The 23,450-nt window shown below is 39.8% G+C and overlaps 1 protein-coding gene across 1 annotated transcript; it reads left to right on the plus strand.

Moving 5' to 3' along the window:
- The first annotated feature begins 5,824 nt into the window (after positions 1 to 5,824).
- LOC121372598 (peritrophin-1-like) lies at positions 5,825 to 8,730 on the plus strand. Its single transcript, XM_041499008.1, has 2 exons — positions 5,825 to 6,000; positions 7,350 to 8,730. Exons 1-2 carry the CDS (start codon positions 5,883 to 5,885, stop codon positions 7,694 to 7,696), a joined length of 465 nt encoding a protein of 154 aa, XP_041354942.1. The 5' UTR covers positions 5,825 to 5,882; the 3' UTR covers positions 7,697 to 8,730.
- Positions 8,731 to 23,450: the final 14,720 nt, after the last annotated feature.

The following is a 23,450-nucleotide window of genomic DNA, read 5'->3' on the forward strand; positions in this document are numbered from 1 at the left end:
ATGACAATCATTTGTCTGTGTCACGTAAATTAGCTACGAGTGCAAAGGCTGTACATAGCTTTTAGTCGAAAAAGATGTTAAGATTTGGTTAAAACTTGCTTTTTGATGATATGTAAGTGTCACGGGGATCCTATAATACTCGTAACTGAATAAAACACGATTATCCAAATATCTCTCCTAACTGTATATCTATTTAATCTCTCTGTATCGGGCAGTCCAATACCCGAGTGGCTCGGCTCTAGGTATAATCAGAGATAAGAACTTATATAAATAAATATATATATATATATATATATATATATATATATATATATATATATATATATATATAGCACGTTTAGTTCACTAGAAAACACAACAAAACACAATACACTTGGGAATCTGTATTAACACTACGCTGACAAATGTACTTGCCGCAGTAGTTAATTAACAACAACAATATAATAACAACCCAGAGCTAATCACTTAATTAGTTAATCACTAGGTGTCTAGTTTACACAATAATATAATCACTTCACCGAGATACAACACTCACACGTGTGATAATTGAGAAACGCTGCCAGGGGAACTTAATTAATAAAGGAATTACAACTCTATTCCTAACTGGTTACTTTTTAATTAACCCTTAAATACTCATTCAGTAACCTTGTAATACAGAATTAATACTGGTACATATCACAATAAAGACAATAACCTACAGTTTACCTAGGTCTTCTAGGATGACCGGCTAAGCTTTATCTTACCAAATACTCGTATAAAAATATTAGAACAGTGAAGTCTACAATTTACTTCGTCAGATTACCGAAGACACTGTCTAAAGAATATTGGTATAATACAGTATTAAAATATTTAAAGTCACATCAATCACATCAAGGTTATACAACAGAGCAGAAAAATATATTTACCAAGTCCAGTCGGACTACGTTCCCCGGGAGCCTTCCAATGATTCTCCCCGATATATCTAAAATCCTAGCTATTTATTCAAAACTCTCAGAGACAGCGAATATCGCCTAGGGGCACAACGCGGTACCTCACCTATCATATGGTAGTTCCACAACTCCCAGAGACGGTATATTTTCTTAGATGGTCAGACTTACTGTCACCAGTTCGCTAGAAATACCCGGTCGTAAACCGCACTATCGGAGGTATTACGTAACTACTGGCCAAATGGCCTCCACACCTGGTCTGGGTGTGTATTAGGGGGTACGGTCGCGCGGAGGTATTACGTAACCAAGCTGCACACGGCCCTCTAAAACAATTAACATCGCAACAGGCGAAAAGATAAGAGCATGTTCCGTCACAGTAAGAAATACATGTACAGTGAAACCCCTCTAAACCGAGCACACTCTGGACCAAGTAAAATGACCGGTTTAAGAGGTATCCAGTTTAGAGTCGTTAATTTCTGTACTGATTTTTTAAAAAAGGTCCGTGAAAAATGTCCGGTTTTTGGTGGAATTCCGGTTTACAGAGGGTCCGGTTTTGAGAGATTTCACTGTAGTATAATACATTCGTGTCCGTTAGATACCATTTATCTTAAAACTCGTTTTAAAAAAACCCCGTATCAAACTAGCCTTTGCTCGTTAGATACATTTTAAAACAACTCGTTGTAAGACAAGTGTATAATGGTATCTAACGGCCACTCATGTATTATTCTCTATGTATTGCATAATATACAATCCCAGTCTGAAATAATAATTTCCACCCACACTGGGGGTGACATTTACGTCTTTTACGTCCCACATGTACCCCATCCTCCCTACTACCGCCGAATTCGCGTCTTAGGTGAGGTCCTTTAACATGATACTCCTTTGCTCTTTAAGCTAACCATGGGTGGGGCTCCTGGAAGGAGTGGTCGAACTGGACCCCGTGTTCTCTGACCTGCACAACAAACCACAATGGCTTTCAGCAGAGGCAACGCAAGAGAGATTGTGTACGACCGATTCGTGTCAATGGCGGTTTTTCGTGCCTCGGGTACGGAAGGTCCATTGAAGTACGCATTTGCACCCCTCCACGGTGTCCATTGCCAGGTAAGTCATCTGAATTCTACAATGGTCTCTATAATTTATAGGATATTAAACGAGCTTCCATTTCGTATGATTTTTATGCCCCCGATTGAAATAATGTTCAATTATAACAAGCTTTAGCGAGTGATAACAATAATTATTTCACGAGAGGTATAAACATGATAGCGAGTTTAATATACTCTTTGTTAATTATATAATAATGGATTAATATAATCTATCACCGTTGTGAGGTATAGATACGGCAATTCCAACCAGAGGGACAAAATGTTTTTTTTTTTTTTGTGAGGGCCGAGTTTTACATTTTGTCCGAGGGTTGGAATTGCCTTATCTATACCTAACAACGGTGACTGATTCTTTTTTTTGCCCGGTTAATTACAGCAAAAAAACATTAATTTTGTAAGCTACGGTTTGTTTATTTTTGAACGATTCGTAAACATTTCTCCTACAAACAATGCAACTCATTTAATCATACGCTGAACAATATAGTCCAACTTATGCAACGACATAAAAATGCAACAATTTAGCAATAAATATAAAGTTGAAAATATTAATTTGTTTAAATATTTTTAAAACAATGATACAACGTGAAATGGCAAACAGAATTTTGAAAGTCATGAGTTATGACATCAATCGTCGTGAATCATGAGTTATGACGTCACGCGTATGTAGAAATGGTCTAGCCCTTCGGTCAGACAGATTTATCTAGCCCTAGGGTCAGACAGATTTTTCTAACACCGTGTAAAAGCTGGATAACCCAGTCCAGTGGGCAAGAATATAATTTACATCACAGAACTCGTTTGATTGACGTCGTAGTGCGCCAGTCGAATTACGTCGAGGTATGTTCGTGAAAAAGGTTATTTTTTTTTTTTTTTTTTTTTAAATTTATTATTATTTTTTTTTTATTATTGTGCACGCGTGGGAGATTTCCATATTTGCAAACTACTTGGCAGTCTGTTTTGATCAAAATCAATAGTCAGTGAGGGATTTGCATATTTTGCTTAGCAGTTTGTGTGTTGCAATGTTAAAGGGACATTCCTGAGTTTGCTGCATTGTAAGATGTTTCAGACTAATAAAATATTTCTACGATTAAACTTACATATTAAATATATTTTCTTGTCTAGAATATCAGTTTCTGTATTTTCAATGTTTCTGGTCGTCTTAATACTTGTAAGAAGCCCAAACTAGATTTTGTCTTCAAATAATTTCGTACGTACGAAAAAATTTATATTTTAGGAAATAAAATAAAATTTAACCTATTACAAATATTAGAACGCTCAGAAACACGTTTAATATACAGCCACTAATATTTTATGCAGAAAAATATATTTGATATGTAATTACATTCGTTAAAAAGTCTCTGTTAGTCGATAACATCTTAAAATTGCAGCAAAACTCAGGAATGTCCCTTTAATGGTCCAATGAGTAAAGCTGTATCCTAATCGGACGCAAGCGACGCGAGCGATTATTTTAGAAGTCATTGATATCAATCTCCGTATCCTAACTGGACGCGTGCGGCGCTACATATAAATATGTCGCGTTGCACGCGTGTGGTTAGGATGCGGCAAATGAAATCAATAATTTCTAAAATAATCGCTCGCGTCGGTCGCATCCAGTTAAACTGTATCCGATACGCGATAATATTTATATCCTAACCAGACGCGACCATAACGACAGTCTTCTTTTTAAAATTGTTATCAATAGTTGAAACCGCCAATTGAAAGGTGTTTGATTAGTTAATATATGTTTGTCACTCGTGTCGCGCTCGACTACATGCACCTGTCGCGTCGTATGCGTGCCGTTAAGCTGTATCCAGGGCCCGTGCTTATAAAACTTAAAGTCTAGACTTTAATAAAGTCCAGACTTTAACGTAATGCTATTTGAATGGCGTTGCCATGACGTTAAAGTCTGGACTTTATTAACGTCTAGACTTTAAGGTTTATAAGCACGGGGCCTGACAGGCCGCAAGCGACATGACATATTCATCTGTCACGTCGCTGCGCACGCGTGCGGTTAGGATGCGGCAATCCAAATCAATGATTTCTAAAATAATCGCTCACTTTGCTCACGTCCGGTTAGGATAGAGCTTTAGGATGCAGCAATTGAAATCAATGGTTTCTAAAAATAAATCGCTCGCGTCGCACGCGACCGGTTAGGATGCAGCTTTAGGATACAGCTTTAGGATACAGCTTTACTTAGCTTGTTTTGAACACGGTTACTAGTCAGATGGATATTTCTATAATACACTTAGCATTGTTTTTTTTTCATATGGTCGGTACTCAGCAGGGTATTTTTATAAATCATTTAGTAGTTTGTACTCTGTGGGAGATTTGCACTATTCACTAAAACATTTTGTTTTGCACACAGTCAATGGTCACTGGTCACGGTGGACCAAATGGTCTAAGTTCACGGAGTGTTCCAAGCCCTGTGGAGGTGGAATCGCCAACAGAACTCGTAGCAGGGCTTGCAATAATCCACGCCCGGCACACGGAGGGCGCTTCTGCGTGGGTTACGGATATCTCGCTCACTGGAAGAGGTGTAACGCCAACCCATGTCCAGGTATCACACGTCTAGTTGTCCATTAGGATATCCAGTAATATGTTTTGTATAAAAAATTACAAAGCCATGTCCGGATTTAATTTTGTAGTAAGATTGCATTTTGTATCTGTTCCATGTCTAAAACGAACCATTAAGCTACGACTAGAAGACCAGTATACTCAGAACTGGCACAACAATACTACTGAATCAGGGAAATGTTCTACATACCTGCTTTTTAAAGAGAAAATAGAATTTGAAAGTTACTTAACAGGAAAAATTATACCACTTTTCACCGATTTCGTATATCTAATCATGTCTTACCAATTGAAAAGGGCAGGCGGTCCAATGTTCCAAAAGAAGATAGAACATGCACATTATGTAATATAGGTGATATCGGAGATGAGTTTCATTATATTTTTATTTGTGATAAATTCAACAAGGAACGAAAAAGATTACTAAAGCCATACTATGTTATTAGACCAAGTGCTCCACAACTGGTGTAACAAAGGCCGTGATATGTACTATCCTGTCTGTGGGAATGTGCATATAAAAAAATCCCTTGCTGCTAATCGAAAAGAGTAGCCCGTGTGTGGTCGTTAACCATATGTCCGACGCCATATAATCGTAAATAAAATGTGTTGAGTGCGTCGTTAAACAAAACATTTCCTTCTTTTCCTTTTTCTGGGACTTGTATTCCTACCGAACTAGCAGTCAGACCAGCAATCCCAAAGAATGTAAAGTTAAAGTTTGCTTTGTTTAACGAAGGAAATGTTTTATTTAACGATGCACTCAACACATTTTATTTACGGTTATATGGCGTCGGGTTTTGTTTAATGACACCACTAGACCATATTGATGTGTTAATCATGGGCTATTGGATGTCAACCATTTGGTAATTTTGACATATAGTCTTAGAGAGGAAACCCGGTAAATTTTCCATTAGTAGCATGGGATCTTTTATATGCACCATCCCACAGACAGGATAGCACATACCACGGCCTTTGATATATCAGTCGTGGTGTACAGGCTGGTACGAGAAATAACCGAATAGGCCCACCAACGGGATCGATCCCAAACCGACCGCGCATCAGTCGAGCGCTTTACCATGGGCTACATCCCACCACCTCCCTCCCTCCCTCTCCCCCATTGGGGAATGTAAGTCCTAGCATTTGTATTTCAGGGTGGCAACTATTCCTATGGACGTGTATTCCGTTTACACCGGTCAGCTTCTTGTTATTTTGTTTTCCAGTTAACGGACGTTGGTCTGGATGGAGCGATTGGGTCGACGAGGGAGGCTGCTCGAGTCTCTGTGGTAACGGAACCATGACCCAGAAGCGACTGCGCAAGTGCGACAATCCAAAACGCGCGCATGGCGGACGTGACTGTGATGGAGAATCAACCCAGACAAGACACGCGCCTTGTACAACTGGAATGTGTGCAGGTGATTTGTTTTTGCAGTTTAAGATATGCACTTGAAGGCGTGGATTGTTGAATTATTATTAATATTATTATTATTTAACAACAACACTAAAGCACATTGTTCACTGGCGTATGAGGGAGGGGGGGTGGGGGTTGGGGTGGGGGTGGCAAGGGGGGACATGTGCCACCACGTTTCTTGATCAAGTAGCAGTAGCGATGATTTGTGTGTATGTGTGTCTCCGCCCCCCCCCCCCCCCCCCCGCACACTTTTTGGCACCTTCCTTTTGGTGAGGGTTTTGTTAGTTTTAATTGGGAGGTGAGGGTCGGGTTGAGGGTTTCGAGGGAGGAGGTTAATTAGTCAGAGGTTATTGGATGTCAAACATTTGATAATTTTGACACGTAGTCTTTAGAGGAAACTCGCTTGATTGTCCAAGGCGGTCTTATGTACACACGTTCCCACAGATCATGCAGTTTGACACAAACACAGAACATACTTAATGCGCAGTCGGTCTGGGATCGATCCCCGTCGGTGGGCCTATTGGGCTATTTCTCGTCACAGCCACCACTGGCATATTAAAGGCCGTGACATGTGCTATCCTGTCTGTGGGATGGTGCAGATAAAAGATCAATGGTTACTAATAGACAAAATGTAGCGGGTTTCCTCTCTATGACTGTGTCAAAATGACCATATGTTTGACATCCAATAGCCGATGATTAATAGATCAATGTGTTCTAGTGGTGTTGTTAAACAAAAGAAACAAACATACTATGGTATTTGATATATCAATCTTGGTCCACTCGTTGCGACGGCCACCATACCAGTGGTCCACCGAATGGGTTCATTCATACAACCCAAACACCTAGGACGAACACTCCGTTGATAGATGATAGATTTTACTAGAGCACATAGATTTGTTATTGAATATAAAACAGTTCGTATTTCTACCACATAGTCTTTGGAGGAAACCCACTATAATTTTGTTAGGAGCAAAGAATCTTTTATATGCACTTTCCCACAGGTAGAGCATCACATAGCATGGCCATTGATAACCATTTGTGGAACACCTGGGTATGTGTGTGTGTGTGTGGGGGGGGGGGGGTCGATCTTACGGTCAAACCATCTCAGGTGAGCTCTCTACCAACTGAACAAGATCCCGTGGTGCATCTTCATCCTATTAAGACTCTAGAACGCTAGCCTGTGAAATACAATAACTATTTCTAAAACATTTCTATAGAGAGGGTGTGATAAAGGTTTTTTAAAATATCTATAGAGAGAATGTGATAAAGGTTTTTAAAAAATATCTATAGAGAGAATATATTTTATGGTAATGATAATGGTAATGTTTTTTTTGTTTTTTTATATATTTCCAGAGATGTGTTCCGCTGGAAGTGAACCTTACGTAGCCCACCCAGATCCGACGATGTTCTACCAGTGCGACCATGGGGTCGCCTACATCCACCACTGTCCAGCCGGAACTCGCTGGGACCAGTCCAAATTCACGTGTGTCCACCTGAAACAAGCGGCCAGCAGGTCGACTGAAGAGTCATCAAAGGGTTGTCCTCAAACTGGGGTCGTTGCTGTGTCGTACAACGACGACTGCAACATGTACGTCCAGTGTACCAACGGCCATTCAGATGTGATGGCGTGTCCCAAGGGAACCAGGTTCGATGCTAAAATCGGGGGCTGTAACCACGCCAGTCTCGTCGAATGCAACTAACAGCACCCACCAATTTAACGACCACATCGGGCGACTGTGATTTAAAAGTTACTAACTGTTTTCAAAAGGATTAGTTTAGAGGGTTTTTGCTATCTTGAACAAATACAACTAACAGAATTTACGAACTTAACGACCACCTCGGGTTATTTAAAAGTTACTAACTGTTTTAAAAAAAGGTTGGTTTAGAGGGATTCAGTCATAGGGTTTTTCTATCTCTAAAAATGCAACTAACAGAATTTACGAACATAGCGTCCCCTCCGGGCAACTGTGATTTAAAAGTTACTAGCTGTTATAAAAAGGATTGATTTAGAGGGAATCAGTCATAGTTTTTTGTTATCTTGAAAACGGCAACTAACAGAATCTATGAACTTAGCAACTCCGGGCGACCGTGATTTAAGTGGTTAACTGCCGTATAGTGAATCGGTTTAAAGTTTATCGGTCATCGGCTTTTGCTATGACCATCATGGCGTTTGAAGACATTTGTTTTGTTATTGTAGATATTATATAAAGAATATCGAGAAAAGGTGCTATAAGAAAGGAATACAGTTTATATACGTTAGAAAAAGAAAAAAACGAACCCAAGAAAAACATCAAAAGAATATAAATTATATATGTTAGAGAAAATATCTTTGAAACGCAACAACATCAAAAGATTACAAGCTATATACGTTAGAAAAATAACTCAAGAGGAACCACCACCAAAACAATACAGACTGACAACAACAAAACCTACGTATCTTTTAACGGGTGTTACAAAGCATTTGCAATTATGTATATTAGTAAAAGAACACATTTAACGAATAACAACAGCGAAAGACAATATTCAAAATAAGCAAAATACTTTTTTATCTTGGTTAAAGTACACTGATGTTTTTTTGTTTTTTTTATAAATCACTTTAATGATTTTAGAGCGCGTGGAATTATATCAAAGGTGCCTTACGGATGTCTCGTTTCAAAGTTATTTAGCAGTTTTCAAACACTAATTAAATAGAGTACATCATTTTGGCTCTAGAACTTGTGTCCGATTCCCTTTCAAATCATTCGTCTACATAAATATAACTTTAAAAAAAATAAAAATGGTTAAGATGTACAATTTTAAAAATAAAGATAATTTGTTTACCAGTGTTTTTTCTTCACAACATATTCATTACACGTTTCTGATGACATGTCAATGGACAGTCTTTGTTTTTACAACTTTAGAAAGGTATTCACGGATCTGCTTTATGCCTGTAACAATATATGTTAGGGGTATTTAGTTAGTTTTGTCACGCCCAAATTTATACAGACATTTGACCATAACGGTTGAAGTGGCGGGACGCAGCCCAGTGGTAAAGCGCTCGCTTGATGTGCGGTCGGTTTGGTATCGATCCCCGTGGGTGGGCCCATTTGGCTATTTCTCGTTTCAGCCAGTGCACCACGACTAGTATATCAAACGCCGTGGTATGTGCTATCCTGTCTGTAGGATGGTGCATATGAAAGATCCCTTGCTACTAATAGAACAATGTAGCGGGTTTCCTCTCTAAGACTGTCAAAATGACATGTTTGACATCCAATAGCCGATGATTAATAAATAAATGTGCTCTAGTGGTGTCGTTAAACAAAACAAACATATTAGTAACGGTTGATTGTGGTAACATACAAGCTTATTAAAACTGTAGGTGCTTAAATTGTATTTTGCATTAGTAAATGTTTATAACCAGCCTCGGTGGCGTCGTTGTTAGGCCATCGGTCTACAGGCTGATAGGTACTGGGTTCTGATCCCAGTCGAGGCATGGGATTTTTAATACAGATACAGACTCCAAACCCTGAGTGAGTGCTCCGCAAGGCTCAGTGGATAGGTGTAAACCACTTGCACCGACCAGTGATCCATAACTGGTTCAACAAAGGCCATGGTTTGTGCTATCCTGCCTGTAGGAAGCGCAAATAAAAGATCACTTGCTGCCTGTAGTAAAAGAGTAGCCTATGTAGCGACAGCGGGTTTCCTCTAAAAAACAGGGTCAGAATGACCCTGTTTGACGTCCAATAGCCGACGATAAGATAAAAAATCAATGTGCTCTAGTGGCGTCGTTAAATAAAACAAACTTTACTCTTTTTTTAAGTAAATGTTGTGTTAAAGCGCGATTGCTTTTTTTCCTTGCATGGTGTCTTTGAGACACTGGGACGCTTATAACAGCAACAATCCTAATATTGAAAGTAGATCTGTAAAAGATGAGTCTTTTAATCACGGCTTATGTATCATTGCAATATTATATACATATAAGGCTTATATGTCAAGCAATATTCCAAATGGCTGAATCAGAAGTCAGATACAGATTATCAAAGAGAAACCAGACTAGGCGAGTGATGACAATGGACATTAACGGCACAGTTGTTTGTGGTCGCTCCCGGAGTTTAAACAAATGGAAGAATTACAACGACGTCCAGCAACTTGTATTGAAAACCGTCTAGGTCATATAACTTGAAAGATGATTAAAAACCATAGTCTGTTCAAATATTTGTATTTAGGCGTGTGTGCAGGAATTTATGCAGGAGATGGAGGTGGGGGGGGGGGGGGGGGGGGGGATCAAGACTGTGACGAGCGAAGTTTATATGGGGATCGAGTCATACTCCTGCGGGAAGTATATTGAAAACAAATCTCTTACCACCACCCTCCCTCCCCCTCCCCGCTCCTGACATTTCATTATAGCGTCGTCCTAAATAGTCTTTATACATCTGTACGGACTGGATGTAAGTCAATGGTAGAGGACTGGCCTGAGATGCGTTCAGTCTTTCTCATCCCAAAGACCGTGGTACGTGCTGTCCTGTCTATGGGAAACATGTATATAAATTTAAGATCCTCTGATGTTGTTTTTCCGCAATGAGTAGTCTATGTAACGGCAGGGGGTTTAACTATTTCATTTGTTTTTCGACAAAGGGTGTCAAAATAATCAACAGTAATTATTAGGCGGAGATTATAGAGTACTGGGGTGTCTAATATTCCCTATATATCCGTATATCACAGCTATATCCCTATACCGGCCTCGGTGGCGCAGTGGTTAAGCCATCGGACTACAGGCTGGTAGGTACAGCGGTCGCAGCCCGGTACCGGCTCCAACCCAGAGCGAGTTGTTACGGGTTCAATAGGTAGGTGTACGGCTACTACACCCTCTTCTCTGCCACTAACCACTAACTAACAACTAACCCACTGTCCTGGACAGACAGCCTAGATAGCTGAGGTGTGTGCCCAGGACAGCGTGCTTGAACCTTAACTGGGTATAAGCACGAAAATAGGTTGAAATGAATGGAAATATCCCTATTTCTCGTTCCAGCCAGTGCAGGTTACGACACTGGTATACCAAAGACCATGGTGTGTACTATCTTGTCTGTGGGATGGTGAATATAAAAGATGCCTTGCTACTAATGGAAAAATGTAGCGAGTTTTCTCTCTTAAGACTATATGTCAAAATTACCAAATGTTTCACATCCAATAGCCGATGATTAATAATGTGTTTAGAGGTGTCGTTGAACAAAACATGTTTTTTTTTTTTCATAGCATTATCCAAAAAAAGTACACATTGTATTAAATATGGTCTTGACCTATTTCTAGGGCGGATTCTGATTTTATTGACGTTCATGCCAGATGAAGTTTTTACACTCACAATAAAACATCATTAAATAGATAATGACTGCACTCGAGCACCTGTGACCTAACAATATCTCGTTTTTAATAAGTTAATAACATAGTTGTGCAGTGAAGACTGGGTAAACTGTGTTGTCACGAGGATCCTATAATACCCGTAACTGAATAAAACACGATTATCCAAATATCTCTTCTAACTGTATATCTATTAGGTCTCTCTGTATCGGGCAGTCTAATACCCGAGTGGCTCGGCTCTAGGTATATTCAGAGATAAGATCTTATATATATATATATATATATATATATATATATATATATATATATATATATATATATATAGCACGTTTAGTTCACTAGAAAACACAACAAAACACAATACACTTTGGAATCTGTATTAACACTACGCTGACAAATGTACTTGCCGCAGTAGTTAATTAACAACAACAAATGATAACAACCCAGAACTAATCACTTAATTAGTTAATCACTAGGTGTCTAGTTTACACAATATTCTATAAACTTCACCGTGATACAACACCCACACGAGTGATAATTGAGAAACGCTGCCAGGGGAACTTAATTAATAAAGGAATTACAACTCTATTCCTAACTGGTTAATTTTTAATTAACCCTTAACTACTCATTCAGTAACCTTGTAATACAGAATTAATACTGGTACCTATCACAATAAAGACAATAACCTACAGTTTACCTAGGTCCTCTAGGATGACTGGCTAAGCTTTATATTACCAAATACTCGTATACAAATATTAGAACAGTGAAGCCTACAATTTACTTCGTCAGATTACCGGAGACCCTGTCTAAAGAATATTGGTATAATACAGTATTAAAATATTTAAAGTCACATCAATCACATCATGGTTATACAACAGAGCAGAAATATATATTTACCAAGTCCGGACTGAACTTATATAGTTCGTTCAGTGGACGACGTCCGTTCCCCTGCAGCCTTGCAATGTTTCTCCTCGATATATCTAAAATCCTATCTATTTATTCAAAAATCTCAGAGACAGCGAATATCGGCTGGGGGCACAACGCGGTACCTCACCTATCATGTGATATTGCCACAACTCCCAGAGACGGTATTTTTTCTTAGAAGCCTAGACTGGTCGTCGCCTAGTTCGCTAGAGATACCATGGTCATAAACCGCACTACCTGAGTTATTACGTAACTACTGGCCACATGGCCTCCACACCTGGTCTAAGTGTGTTTTAGGGCTGCACGACTACCACCGTCGCGCGGGGGTATTACGTAACCAAGCTGCACATGGCCCTCTAAAACAATTAACATCGCCACAGGCGAAAAGATAAGAGCATGTTCCGTCACACACACCCACCTCAAAAAGGATATTTCCTCTACTCTAGGAATAAGGAAATATACTACATTTAAACAAAACAAAACGTGCGTTAACCGACGCATCCGGGCATTTATAACACATAGTAATAAGGTGACTACCAGTAATCACACCGAGTCTCTGAGTCCCTGGTATACAATAGTATATATATATATATATATATAAGAACAAAAACAGAAATCAAGAACGTCAACACATTATCACAACGTTCAACTTCGGGACAGGGCATCAGCGATTACATTGGATGTGCCCTTGATGTGTTCATTGGTAATTGGGAATTCCTGCAGAAAACTCTCTGGTTGGTGGCTTTCATTCTGTGAATGAAGGTAAGCGGATTATGATCAGTAAAGACAACCACTTGATGCAATGCCGATTTCACGTAGATCTGAAAATGCTTCAGAGCTTGTACCATGGCCAAAGCTTCCTTCTCTATAGTGGAATAGTTCACCTGATGTTTGTCAAACGTTTTGGAGAAGAAACTTACAGGATGGTCCAGTCCATTTTCGTCTTCTTGGAACAGCACAGCTCCAGCTCCCACGTCACTGGCATCCACAGCCAGTTTGAAAGGCATTCGGTAGTCTGGTGCTGCCATCAACATGTAATCTATCTCCTTTTTCAGTGCCGCACGTTTTACAGGTTTTATCCGATAGGCATGCTGTCGAATCGGTGTAGCGTTGGGTTCCAAGCGCACATCTTGGATTAAGGTGTTGGTAACCGTTGGAAAGTCCTGACAAATGGAAACATTGTCTTGTATCAACGTAGTCAACTTTGCTCGCTGGGGGCTCAAGTCTGCTAGAATCTGGCTGTTGGTTAATTTGATCTCTGCAGTCTTGACGTCATCACAGGAAAATGAGTGACTCTCAATTTGGACCGGTAACACTGGAACTATCGGCAGTCGGTCAAAATAAACTTTTAGCAAATTCATGTGACAATACCTACTTTTCCTAACCCTATCAGGAGTGTTTATCACATACCCTGTCTCATTAACCCGTTTGTGCACAACATAGGGACCGAAATACCTGTTCTGCAATGAACCCCGTTTAATGGGCAGGTACAGCAGCACCTTATCCCCTGGTTTAAATTCCCGACTCCTAGCCTTCCTATCAAACACTGATTTTATTTTGCTCTGAGCATAGCTCAGATGCTTCCTAGTTAGTTCGGTCGCCTGACACAACCTATCTCTAACTCTCCCTACAGAAATCAGCAGGTTTTCGGCATTATCCTTGTCTAACCAACTATCTTTTACCAATTTCAGAGGGCCTCGGGCTGAATGCCCATAGACCAACTCAAATGGGGTGAATCCTAAGGATTCTTGCTTCGCATCCCGTGCTGCGAACAACACGAAAGGCATTGACTGGTCCCAGTCGGTACCATTGTCGAAACAATGGCAGCGGAGCATACTTTTCATGCTCTGGTGGAAACGTTCTATTGCGCCCTGGCTCTCAGGGTGGAATGCAGCAGAACGAATCTGTCGTATATCTAACATAGGCAGTACTTGCTGGATCAACTTGCCCATGAAGGTCGTACCCCGGTCGCTTTGAATTTCACCTGATAAACCCGTATACGTGAAGTATTTAAGCAGCGCATTATCGCGCATTATCGCGTTTCCTTTTAAAACAGTCCCCGACAAGATGGTTATCCTTTTTACAGTAACTGCAATGTGGACGAAAAGTTCGTGCATTGGCTGATAATGCAGGTTTATCCTTACTTTGCCCACCAGGTGTATTCCTTGCCTGACTCGCTGACCAACTAGATGACTCTCCCCGATAGTTACTTTCCCGGGAAAAACCTGGCTGAAATTTCTTCTTATCACCCTGTTGTATAGAGCTACCCTGTACTGCCTGAGCTTTGTGTATTAACACGTAATCATCTGACACTATGCCTGCCTCCTCTATTTGTTTGATATCACGATCGTCTAAATGAATACGTAAGCTAACTGGTAATCCATTTTTAATGTCCTGTAAGATCAACAATTCCCGAAACTCGGTATATGACCCTACCTGATGAGAAACCACCCATTTATCAAACATCCCTGCCTTCTTAGCCACAAACTCACTATAAGACTGACCCTGCGTTTTTTTCAACTCGCTATACCGTAAACGATAATCCTCAGGTCGTAACTCATAAGCCCTCAACACTGCAGACTTAATTAGGTCGTACTGACTTGCTCGCTCATCACTCATTGAATTATAAGCTACGCTAGCCTTCCCCTTAAACGTAGACACGGCTAACAATGTCCACTTAGACTGCGGCCAATTTAGCTGCTTAGCGGCCCGTTCAAAAAGTTGGAAGAACATATCTACCTCCTGGTCGTCAAATACAGGCACTGATCTATAAGCCTCCGACATGTTAAACCCATTTCCTGCTTCTCGTCTAACTTCTTCAGTATTCAACTTTAACTCATGTTCCACTTTTAATTTTGCTAACTGGAATTCTCTATCCCTATCTCTCTCTTCTCTCTCTCTCTCTCTCTCTCCTCTCTCTCTCTCTCTCTCTCTCTCTCTCTCTCTCTCTATCCCTATCTCTCTCTTCTCTATCTCCATCTCTCTCTTCTCTATCTCTATCTCTCTCTTCTCTATCTATACCTTCCTTTTCTCTATCCCTCTCTTCCCTTTCTCTCTCTATCTTCTTTTTCTCTATCCCTCTCTTCTCTTTCTCTATCTCTCTCTCTATCTAATGCACCTTCTTCTCTTTCGTACTCAAGCTTTTTAAAAGCTAACTGTTGTTCCACACTTAATTCATTTATATCTATCTCTGGAACAATCTCACTTTCTTCCATAACAGGCCTATCACCAAAAAATTCCTAGATAATAATTGTCTTTATATCAACTAATGTTTTAGCTGATGTTAAATCAATTTCTCGCTCACTCGCGATTTCAACTAATTCGGCCTTACGTGCTCGCTTAATCTCTACTACACTGAGCGTAGGCTTATCCAGCAAATTCTTATCCATGTTTAGGTATGACGCACTTATTATTATTTTTTTCTAGTGAACAACGTTGCTACTTCTAGTTAATTTGTAAAAATAATTTATAAAGCCTCCATTTACAAACAATACTTTTTAAATATGCATGTCCCGTTTCAGATCCGGGACGAGCGCCCCAATTTTTACTCCTGTCACGGGGATCCTATTATACCCGTAACTGAATAATACACGATTATCCAAATATCTCTTCTAACTGTATATCTATTAGATCTCTCTGTATCGGGCAGTCTAATACCCGAGTGGCTCGGCTCTAGGTATATTCAGAGATAAGATCTTATATAAAGATATATATATATATATATAGCACGTTTAGTTCACTAGAAAACACAAGAAAACACAATACACTTTGGAATCTGTATTAACACTACGCTGAGAAATGTACTTGCCGCAGTAGTTAATTAACAACAACAAATAAGAACAACCCAGAACTAATCACTTAATTAGTTAATCACTATGTGTCTAGTTTACACAATATTCTAATCACTTCACCGTGATACAACACCCACACGAGTGATAATTGAGAAACGTTGCCAGGGAAACTTAATTAATAAAGGAATTACAACTCTATTCCTAACTGGTTAATTTTTAATTAACCCTTAACTACTCATTCAGTAACCTTGTAATACAGAATTAATACTGGTACCTATCACAATAAAGACAATAACCTACAGTTTACCTAGGTCATCTAGGATGACTGGCTGAGCTTTATATTACCAAATACTCGTATAAAAATATTAGAACAGTGAAGCCTACAATTTACTTCGTCAGATTACCGGAGACCCTGTCTAAAGAATATTGGTATAATACAGTATTAAAATATTTAAAGTCACATCAATCACATCAAGGTTATACAACAGAGCAGAAATATATATTTACCAAGTCCGGACTGAACTGATATAATTCGTTCAGTGGACGACGTCCGTTCCCCTGCAGCCTTCCAATGTTTCTCCTCGATATATCGAGAGAGAGAACGAGAAAGAGATTTACGTGCACATTCAGAGCAAGCTGTTGTAGCACACGCCTATCCTGGTCACAGGAACCGGCCTTGGCCGGTACCCTCTGTCCAGGACAGGAAAGAGTTTGGGGGAGGGTTGTAGAGAGGGAACGCCTGCACTGACAAGTGCAAGGGAGCACCAGCAGTCCAATGTTGGTGACAGGCGGGGGGTAATTGGTGCTATGGAATCCCGTAGGATTATGTCAAAGAGGAAGAGGTGCGCGTTTACATGAAGGAAGTTTGGCGCAATTTTGATGGTCGTTCTAATTGTAGTAGTGAAGAGAGCCAATAGGTTTTGCTTTTAGTATTCCGAAAGTGGCTCTTTATTATGACGATCATGGTGCTGTAGGGTGTCTGCCTAGGTTGCCCATAGGACCCTTAGAAGGGGCCTGATCTCTTCTGATCGTGGCATGACAACCCAGGGGAGACTCGAGCAATTGTGTATGTTGGACGAGGCAGAGGCGTTGATGGAGAGCTTGATGTTGGATGATGTTGCCGTGGAGGTGGAGTAGGTTCGTCCGTTTTGCCCAAGGTCCTGCCAGCGCCAAGGAAAGTTTTATTTTGGGTTTGGGGGAAGGGGCTGGTATTCTTTTGTCCAGTCCCTTCTGGGTGCAGTGCAGTGGTGTACTCGGAGCCGGTTTCTTTTTTCCGACTCCTTATTGGTGTACGTGCTGGGCCATTATTTTGGTTTTATGTATGGACGGGTGCATTGTTATCATTAGTCAATGCACCCTATGGTATGTTGAGTGCATGCTGTGTTTGTGTTTGCCTATATTTTATGTTATGGTTGTTCCTACTGTATTGAGTCCTTATTCTATGTTTCCAACGGCTGATCAAAGCCACCCCTCCCCCCATCCTTGAATTGCATAGTGAATGCAAGGAGGTGGGGGGGGGGGGGGGGTTATTAAGTTATTCTAGCTAGCTAATTTGAAGGGGATTTCCCTTATAGTGTGAGTGTAGTTTAAAAAAGCCTAGTGCTTTGCATATGATAATTTTTGGTAGTAGGTACAATTCATTCACAACATGCACACGAGTATCGATAGGTATGCCTCCCAGTCCCACCCAGGCCCCCCTAGGGGATTATGAGTATCTAGTTACTTAGATAGTTGGTTAGCTAATCTTACTTGTATCTTGTTTTCTTAATGTCAGTCTTCTGATCTGTTGTAGTGACTATTACTCACCTTGGTCTGCTGTGGAGGAAGTTGTATCTACTACCATACATACATATAAGTGCATAATAACATTTTAATATTTTATTTACATTGTATGTACAGTTCTGGTCGTTGGTTGGTTTTAGTCGGTCAACTGATGGTTCTGGAAAAAAGATGGTATAAATTAATTTCTTCTATTTTGGTTAAGAGATTTTAGTGACCCTGGTTGGTCCCCTGGTTGACCACTTAGTGAGGTATTTTTATTTATTAATTTATAGCATACATCTTTAATTAGATATAACCCGACAATCTCCCATTGAAATGTGGGAGCTTATTTTACTATTATAGAATTAGTACTGGTTAATCTGCCCCCAGGGCCACCCTCCGATTTGAAGCGCTAATCGGGTCGAGTGCAACAGGGTGGCAACATCTCTTCAAAGGGTGGTTGGTGGCAGTATGTTAATTTTATTTAGCTGAGTGGTTAATATTTCCTTATTTATTTTCCCTATTTTTATTTATATATCTTGCTGTCTGGTGTTCAACCACTGGTTTGGAATGCTAATCTTGGTCGAGTGCGGCATGGTGGCAATTCCGTTCCCAGTGGCTAAACGGGTGACAGTTGCTATAACTTAGGTTTGGTAGATTGTACGAATTGGTAGAGCGCGTGAAAGATTTCGTTTTTTGTTTTCTTATCTGGTTGTAGTAGGTTATTAGGTATTAGGGTGGCAGGGTTGCTAATGTTAAGTATTTTTAGTAGTTGCATTCTGTGGTTATTATGCAATGGGCAGTCCAGGAGATAGTGTTTCATATCTTCTGGCGTGCCACATTGACAGTTAGGTGAGCTTTTGTTTATAATGGCCAGACTGTTGTTGAGTGCCATTGAGTTTCCTATTCTTAGTTTGATTATTGTTTTATCGATTAGAGAGTTTTTATGTTTAGGTCTAACTGAGTTAACAATAGGTTTGATGTTATAATGCCAGAAGTTTTTTGTTTGGTCCCAGCTTTCCTGCCATAGATTAATGTAATGTTTTTTAGCTATTGAGATTAGTTCAGAAATGCCTAGTGGAATAGTTTGTTGATGTTTAATGTTGATGGTCAGTGCCTTTTTTGCCCCATAATCTGCAATTTCGTTACCCATAATACCTACATGAGCTGGGACCAATTCTATTGTTACGTCTAAATTTAGTTGGTTTAGCTCGTTTAGTTCTCTGTAGATGGCTGAGATTATATCTGGTCTAGTGGTTCTGTTAGATTGAATAGACTGGATAGAGCTGAGACTATCGGAGAAGATTACACTTTTTGAGTATTTTTTGTTTTTGATCCATTTTAGTGCTTCTAAAATGGCTGTCAGTTCTGCTGTATAAACTGAGAGATTATCTGACAGCCTAGCAATTTTGCTTAATTTAGGGTGCCATGTAATTTTCTCTTCTACTATTGCATACCCAACCCTGCCATTATCTGGATTTTTGGAGCCATCTGTAAAGATGTGGGTGTGCTCCGGGTAGTTTTCTTTGGCACAGACTTCATATGAGATTTGTTTGAAGGGAGGGAAAGGGGTTTTATCCGTAGCTGTTTTAACTAGGTAAGGTGTGTGGCAATACACTGGTTGGTTTAGGGTGTGCATTGCCACTGGTATATCATCTATTCCTACTTCGGTTTCTATATTATGTGCTGTAGTAGCAAAGGAGTTGCCTAGTTTTAAGTTAGATTTAAAGGTTACACTTACTTTTTTAGCCACTGGAGTAAGTTCCTGCACTGGGTGTTCATGATCAAATGAGTGAACTTTAAGGTGGTACTTAAGGTGTTGAAGTTTTCTGCAGTGGTCCAGTGGCATAATATTAAATTCTGCTTCTAAACTTTGTCCATTAGTATTAGCTGGTACCCTAGCGATTATTCTCAGAGCTTGATTTTGAATACTGTCTAATTTATGGAGTAAGTATGGGGTGGCGCTGCTGTAGGCTTGTGCTCCATAATCCAGTATGGAGAGTATGCAGGCTTTGTATACCATGAGCATTGCCTCAGTTTGCGCTCCCCAACTCGTGCCTGAAATAGCCCTGAGTAGATTTAGTGTTTTTTTTATCTATTAGGTTTAAAATATGAGGTCTAAATGTTAGTTTTGAGTCGAATATGACTCCTAGAAATTTAAATTCTTTGACTCTAGGTATAGGTTTGCCATTGGAAGTTAGTTGGCCTTCTTCTGGTTTATTTGTTTTGCTAAAGATCATAAATACGGTTTTTGTTTCAGATAGTTTAATGCCCCAAGTTAGTGCCCATTGGTTAAGTCTGTTCATATCGAGCATTTTTTTTACAGACAGCTGAGGTTACTCTGCCTGTTCGCCAGATGGCGCAGTCATCGGCGAATAGTGCTGTGTTTAGTGGTGAGGCTTGATTTGGTTTTTCTTTGTCATTTAGTGCCATAGTTAGATCATTTATAAATATGTTGAATAAGGTTGGTGATAGGACCGAACCTTGTGGTATTCCATTTAGTATATCTGTTTTTTTCTGAGTATTGACCGTTAACTCTAACTGCTATAGATCTGTTATGAATAAAGTTATTGATGAAGTTGAACATATTGCCTTTTATCCCTTTATCATTAAGTTTAGTTAGTAGTCCTTGTCTCCAGACCATGTCGAAGGCTTTTTCAATGTCTATAAATATGGCGATGACTTTGTTGGATTTCCTCGATTTCCTATTTGGTCGATGGTGGAGTGTTTAGATCTAAATCCACTTTGAGTATTAGCTATAAGGTTGTTTTCTAGTAAGTAGTTATTGAGACGTTTATTTATAATGGTTTCTAAGGTTTTACATAGATGTGAAGTGAGCGTTATCGGTCTGTAACTACCCGGCAGAGAGTGATCCTTGCCTGCTTTAGGGAGACTAAAGCATTCAGCATGGATCCCTCTCTCCAGATTTTGTTAAATAGCGATAACACTACCTCTAGTGCTGCGTCCGGCATATGTTTTAAGAGAGTATAGCTGATTTTATCAGGTCCGGTTGCAGTACTTTTTTTTTAGCTTTGAGTGCTGTTTTAAGATCAATTTATTGGTTGGTTAAATTCAAGGTTATCATTATTGGGCTGATTGGTTTCAGTTGGTTGATTAGTGGGTAGAGTATTATTTTTTTTAATTGATCAAGAAATTCTTTAGGAAAGTTTTCGTTACTGCTGTTTTTGCTGAAGGTTTTGCTGAGTAGGTTAGCTTTTTGTTTGTTAGAGAGAGCAGGTTTATGTTTTTGAAGGACTGTGGGTATGGCGCGGTGCCCTTGGATGGCTTTAACTTTTTTTCCACATGTCCCTAAATGTTGTTCTATTATCTATTTCACTACATAATTTTTGCCAGCTGTTTTGTTTAGCTGTAATTATTAGTTTGCTGACTTCATTTTTAGCTATTTTGTATTTATTGTGATATTCTGGTTTGCCAGGTTTTTTTTAAAGATTTTCCTCATACAATTTCTGAGATTACATTTACTTTTGATCTCTTCAGTCCACCAGCTGACTGGTTGATTTTTCCTAAAGGGTTTAGTTATTGGTATATGTTTATTTGCTATTTTTAGAATATTATTAGTGAGTTCGTTAGTAGCTTCATTAATATTTAGTTCGATATTAACTTTAAGATTTAGGCATTCTTTGGAGAATCCTGCCCAGTTAGCTTTGGAAAAGTTAAATTTAGGCGTAAATATTTCTTCTTCTATGAAAATTTCATTACAATTATATTTGGTTAATATGGGCAAGTGGTCACTATTAAGAGTTTCCAAGACTTCCCAACTTTAGTTAGCTCCTATATTGTTTGAGGTGATTGTTAGGTCGACGGCTGAAGTGCTTCTATTGATATCAGAGATAAAGGTGATGTTACCGTCGTTTAGGCAGACTAAGTTGTTATTGTTGATGAAGGTTTCTAATATGTCGCCTTGGAAGTCTGTGATGGGGTTTCCCCATAAGCTACTATGGCAGTTAAAATCTCCTACTATGATTACATTATTATTATTATTATTCGAGCTAATAAGTTTGTTATAGTCATTTAATTTTAATTTATTGTGCTCCGGACCTGGCGGGCTGTATACGTTGATGACGTTGATACTCTTAGTATCATGCTGTATGGTTAGGCCGAAGATTTCTAGATTATTATTGTTAGGTTGGAATTTTATTTCTAAATGAGGTATATTATTTTTTATTAGTGTGGCTAGTCCACCTCTAGTATTGTTTTCTCTGTTTTTAAAGTAGCTTGTATATCCTGATATTTTGAATGGTTTAGTTAGATTATTTTTATTGTTATTTTTCTTAGCTTTATTTTTGGATGTTCCTAGCCAGGTTTCCTGTAGGCAAATGATGTCTGGCTTGTTGTTACTGGTGCTAATCAGTTGAATGAGTTCAGCACCATGTCCCATTGAATGGAGGCCTTTAGCGTTCCACTGGAGAACGCGAAGGCCCTTTTTTCCTTGGTTGTTGTTGTCTATGGGGGTGTGTGGAGACTTGTCTCCCATATTCCGTCCCATAGTTAAGTTATAGAGATTTTGGTTTTATTTTAGATTTAATTTTGATTTTTAAGGTTGTTTTTAATTTCTGACATCTCCAGAACTAGTTTTTCTTTTATGGTTTTGAGTTCGCTAACTTGGATTTGCTCTCTAGTTTTGACTACGTCGGCGTAGGTTATGTTTGCTGAGATTGATTTTGGCTGCGGGAACGTTTGACTTTGCTGGGTGGTTAGTTTTTTTGTTGTTATTTAGTTGCCTTAGTGCTTTCTGGTAGTGGTGGCAGCGATTGTCGTGGGCCATGTGCCGGCTTAGGCAGTTTGGACATTGTATGGGCCTGGTGCACGGCGAGCTTTAGGGAGCTTCTTGGGTCTTTCTGTCCACATCTAAAGCATGTTGGGAGCTCCCTGTGGTGCCGGCATTTGTTAGCCCCATGGCCCCACTATTGACAGTGGTGGCATTTAGATGGTTTGATTTCATAGGGCTGAAGAAGATAGCGGCGGCCAAGAATGTATATTTTGTTACTGCTGATTACTGTTGATGTTATCAGTAGGTATCCATTTGTCCAGGTGTTTACTTCCTCTATCTTTATTTGTGGGTTTCCGGCTTGGAGGGCTTGTTTGGTCGTTTCTTGGGGTGGGAGGGGGTGAAGTTTTACTAGCCATTTATTGTTGGTTTTGTTTGACTGGCTGGTAAGTAGTTCGGGTTGAGGGGGGGGGGGGGGGGGGGGGGGTGCCATGGGTTGGCGGGGTGGTAAGGATGGTAGGTTGAGGGTTTGGGGTGGTAGGTTTAGGGATTTGGGTTGGGGTGGAAATGAGAGAAGGATAGGTGGTGGTAACAGAGGGGAGGGGATTAGAGGTGGGTTTTTGGGAGATAATGGTGGCAGGGGTGAGAGATGGGGAGTGTGTGGCCTTGGAGAAAGAGATTGATAGTAGGGAAGGTATAGCTTTGGTGGTGGTATGGGTGGTAGGATTATTGCCTATTTTTTTGGTGTTTATTCCGGATGGCTTAGTGGTTTTTGGTTTTACTGTCGGTTGAGCCGTTTTGGGTAGATTTGTTTTCAGGAAGTTAGTGGCGTTTTGGTTTTCCCCGTTTTTGGTTGGCGTTCTACTTTTCTGACTGGTTAATCTTTTTAGTGCTGTTGCTCTCGAAGGTAGATAG

The sequence above is a fragment of the Gigantopelta aegis genome, chromosome 4, assembly GCF_016097555.1.
Source record: "Gigantopelta aegis isolate Gae_Host chromosome 4, Gae_host_genome, whole genome shotgun sequence".
NCBI classification, from domain to species: domain Eukaryota; kingdom Metazoa; phylum Mollusca; class Gastropoda; order Neomphalida; family Peltospiridae; genus Gigantopelta; species Gigantopelta aegis.

Coding starts and splice junctions, on each gene's coding strand:
- LOC121372598 (XM_041499008.1), top strand. CDS start 5,883: ATGACCCAGAAGCGACTGCGCAAGTGCGACAATCCAAAACGCGCGCAT. Junction 6,001..7,349: donor TACAACTGGAATGTGTGCAG/GTGATTTGTTTT, acceptor ATATATTTCCAG/AGATGTGTTCCGCTGGAAGT.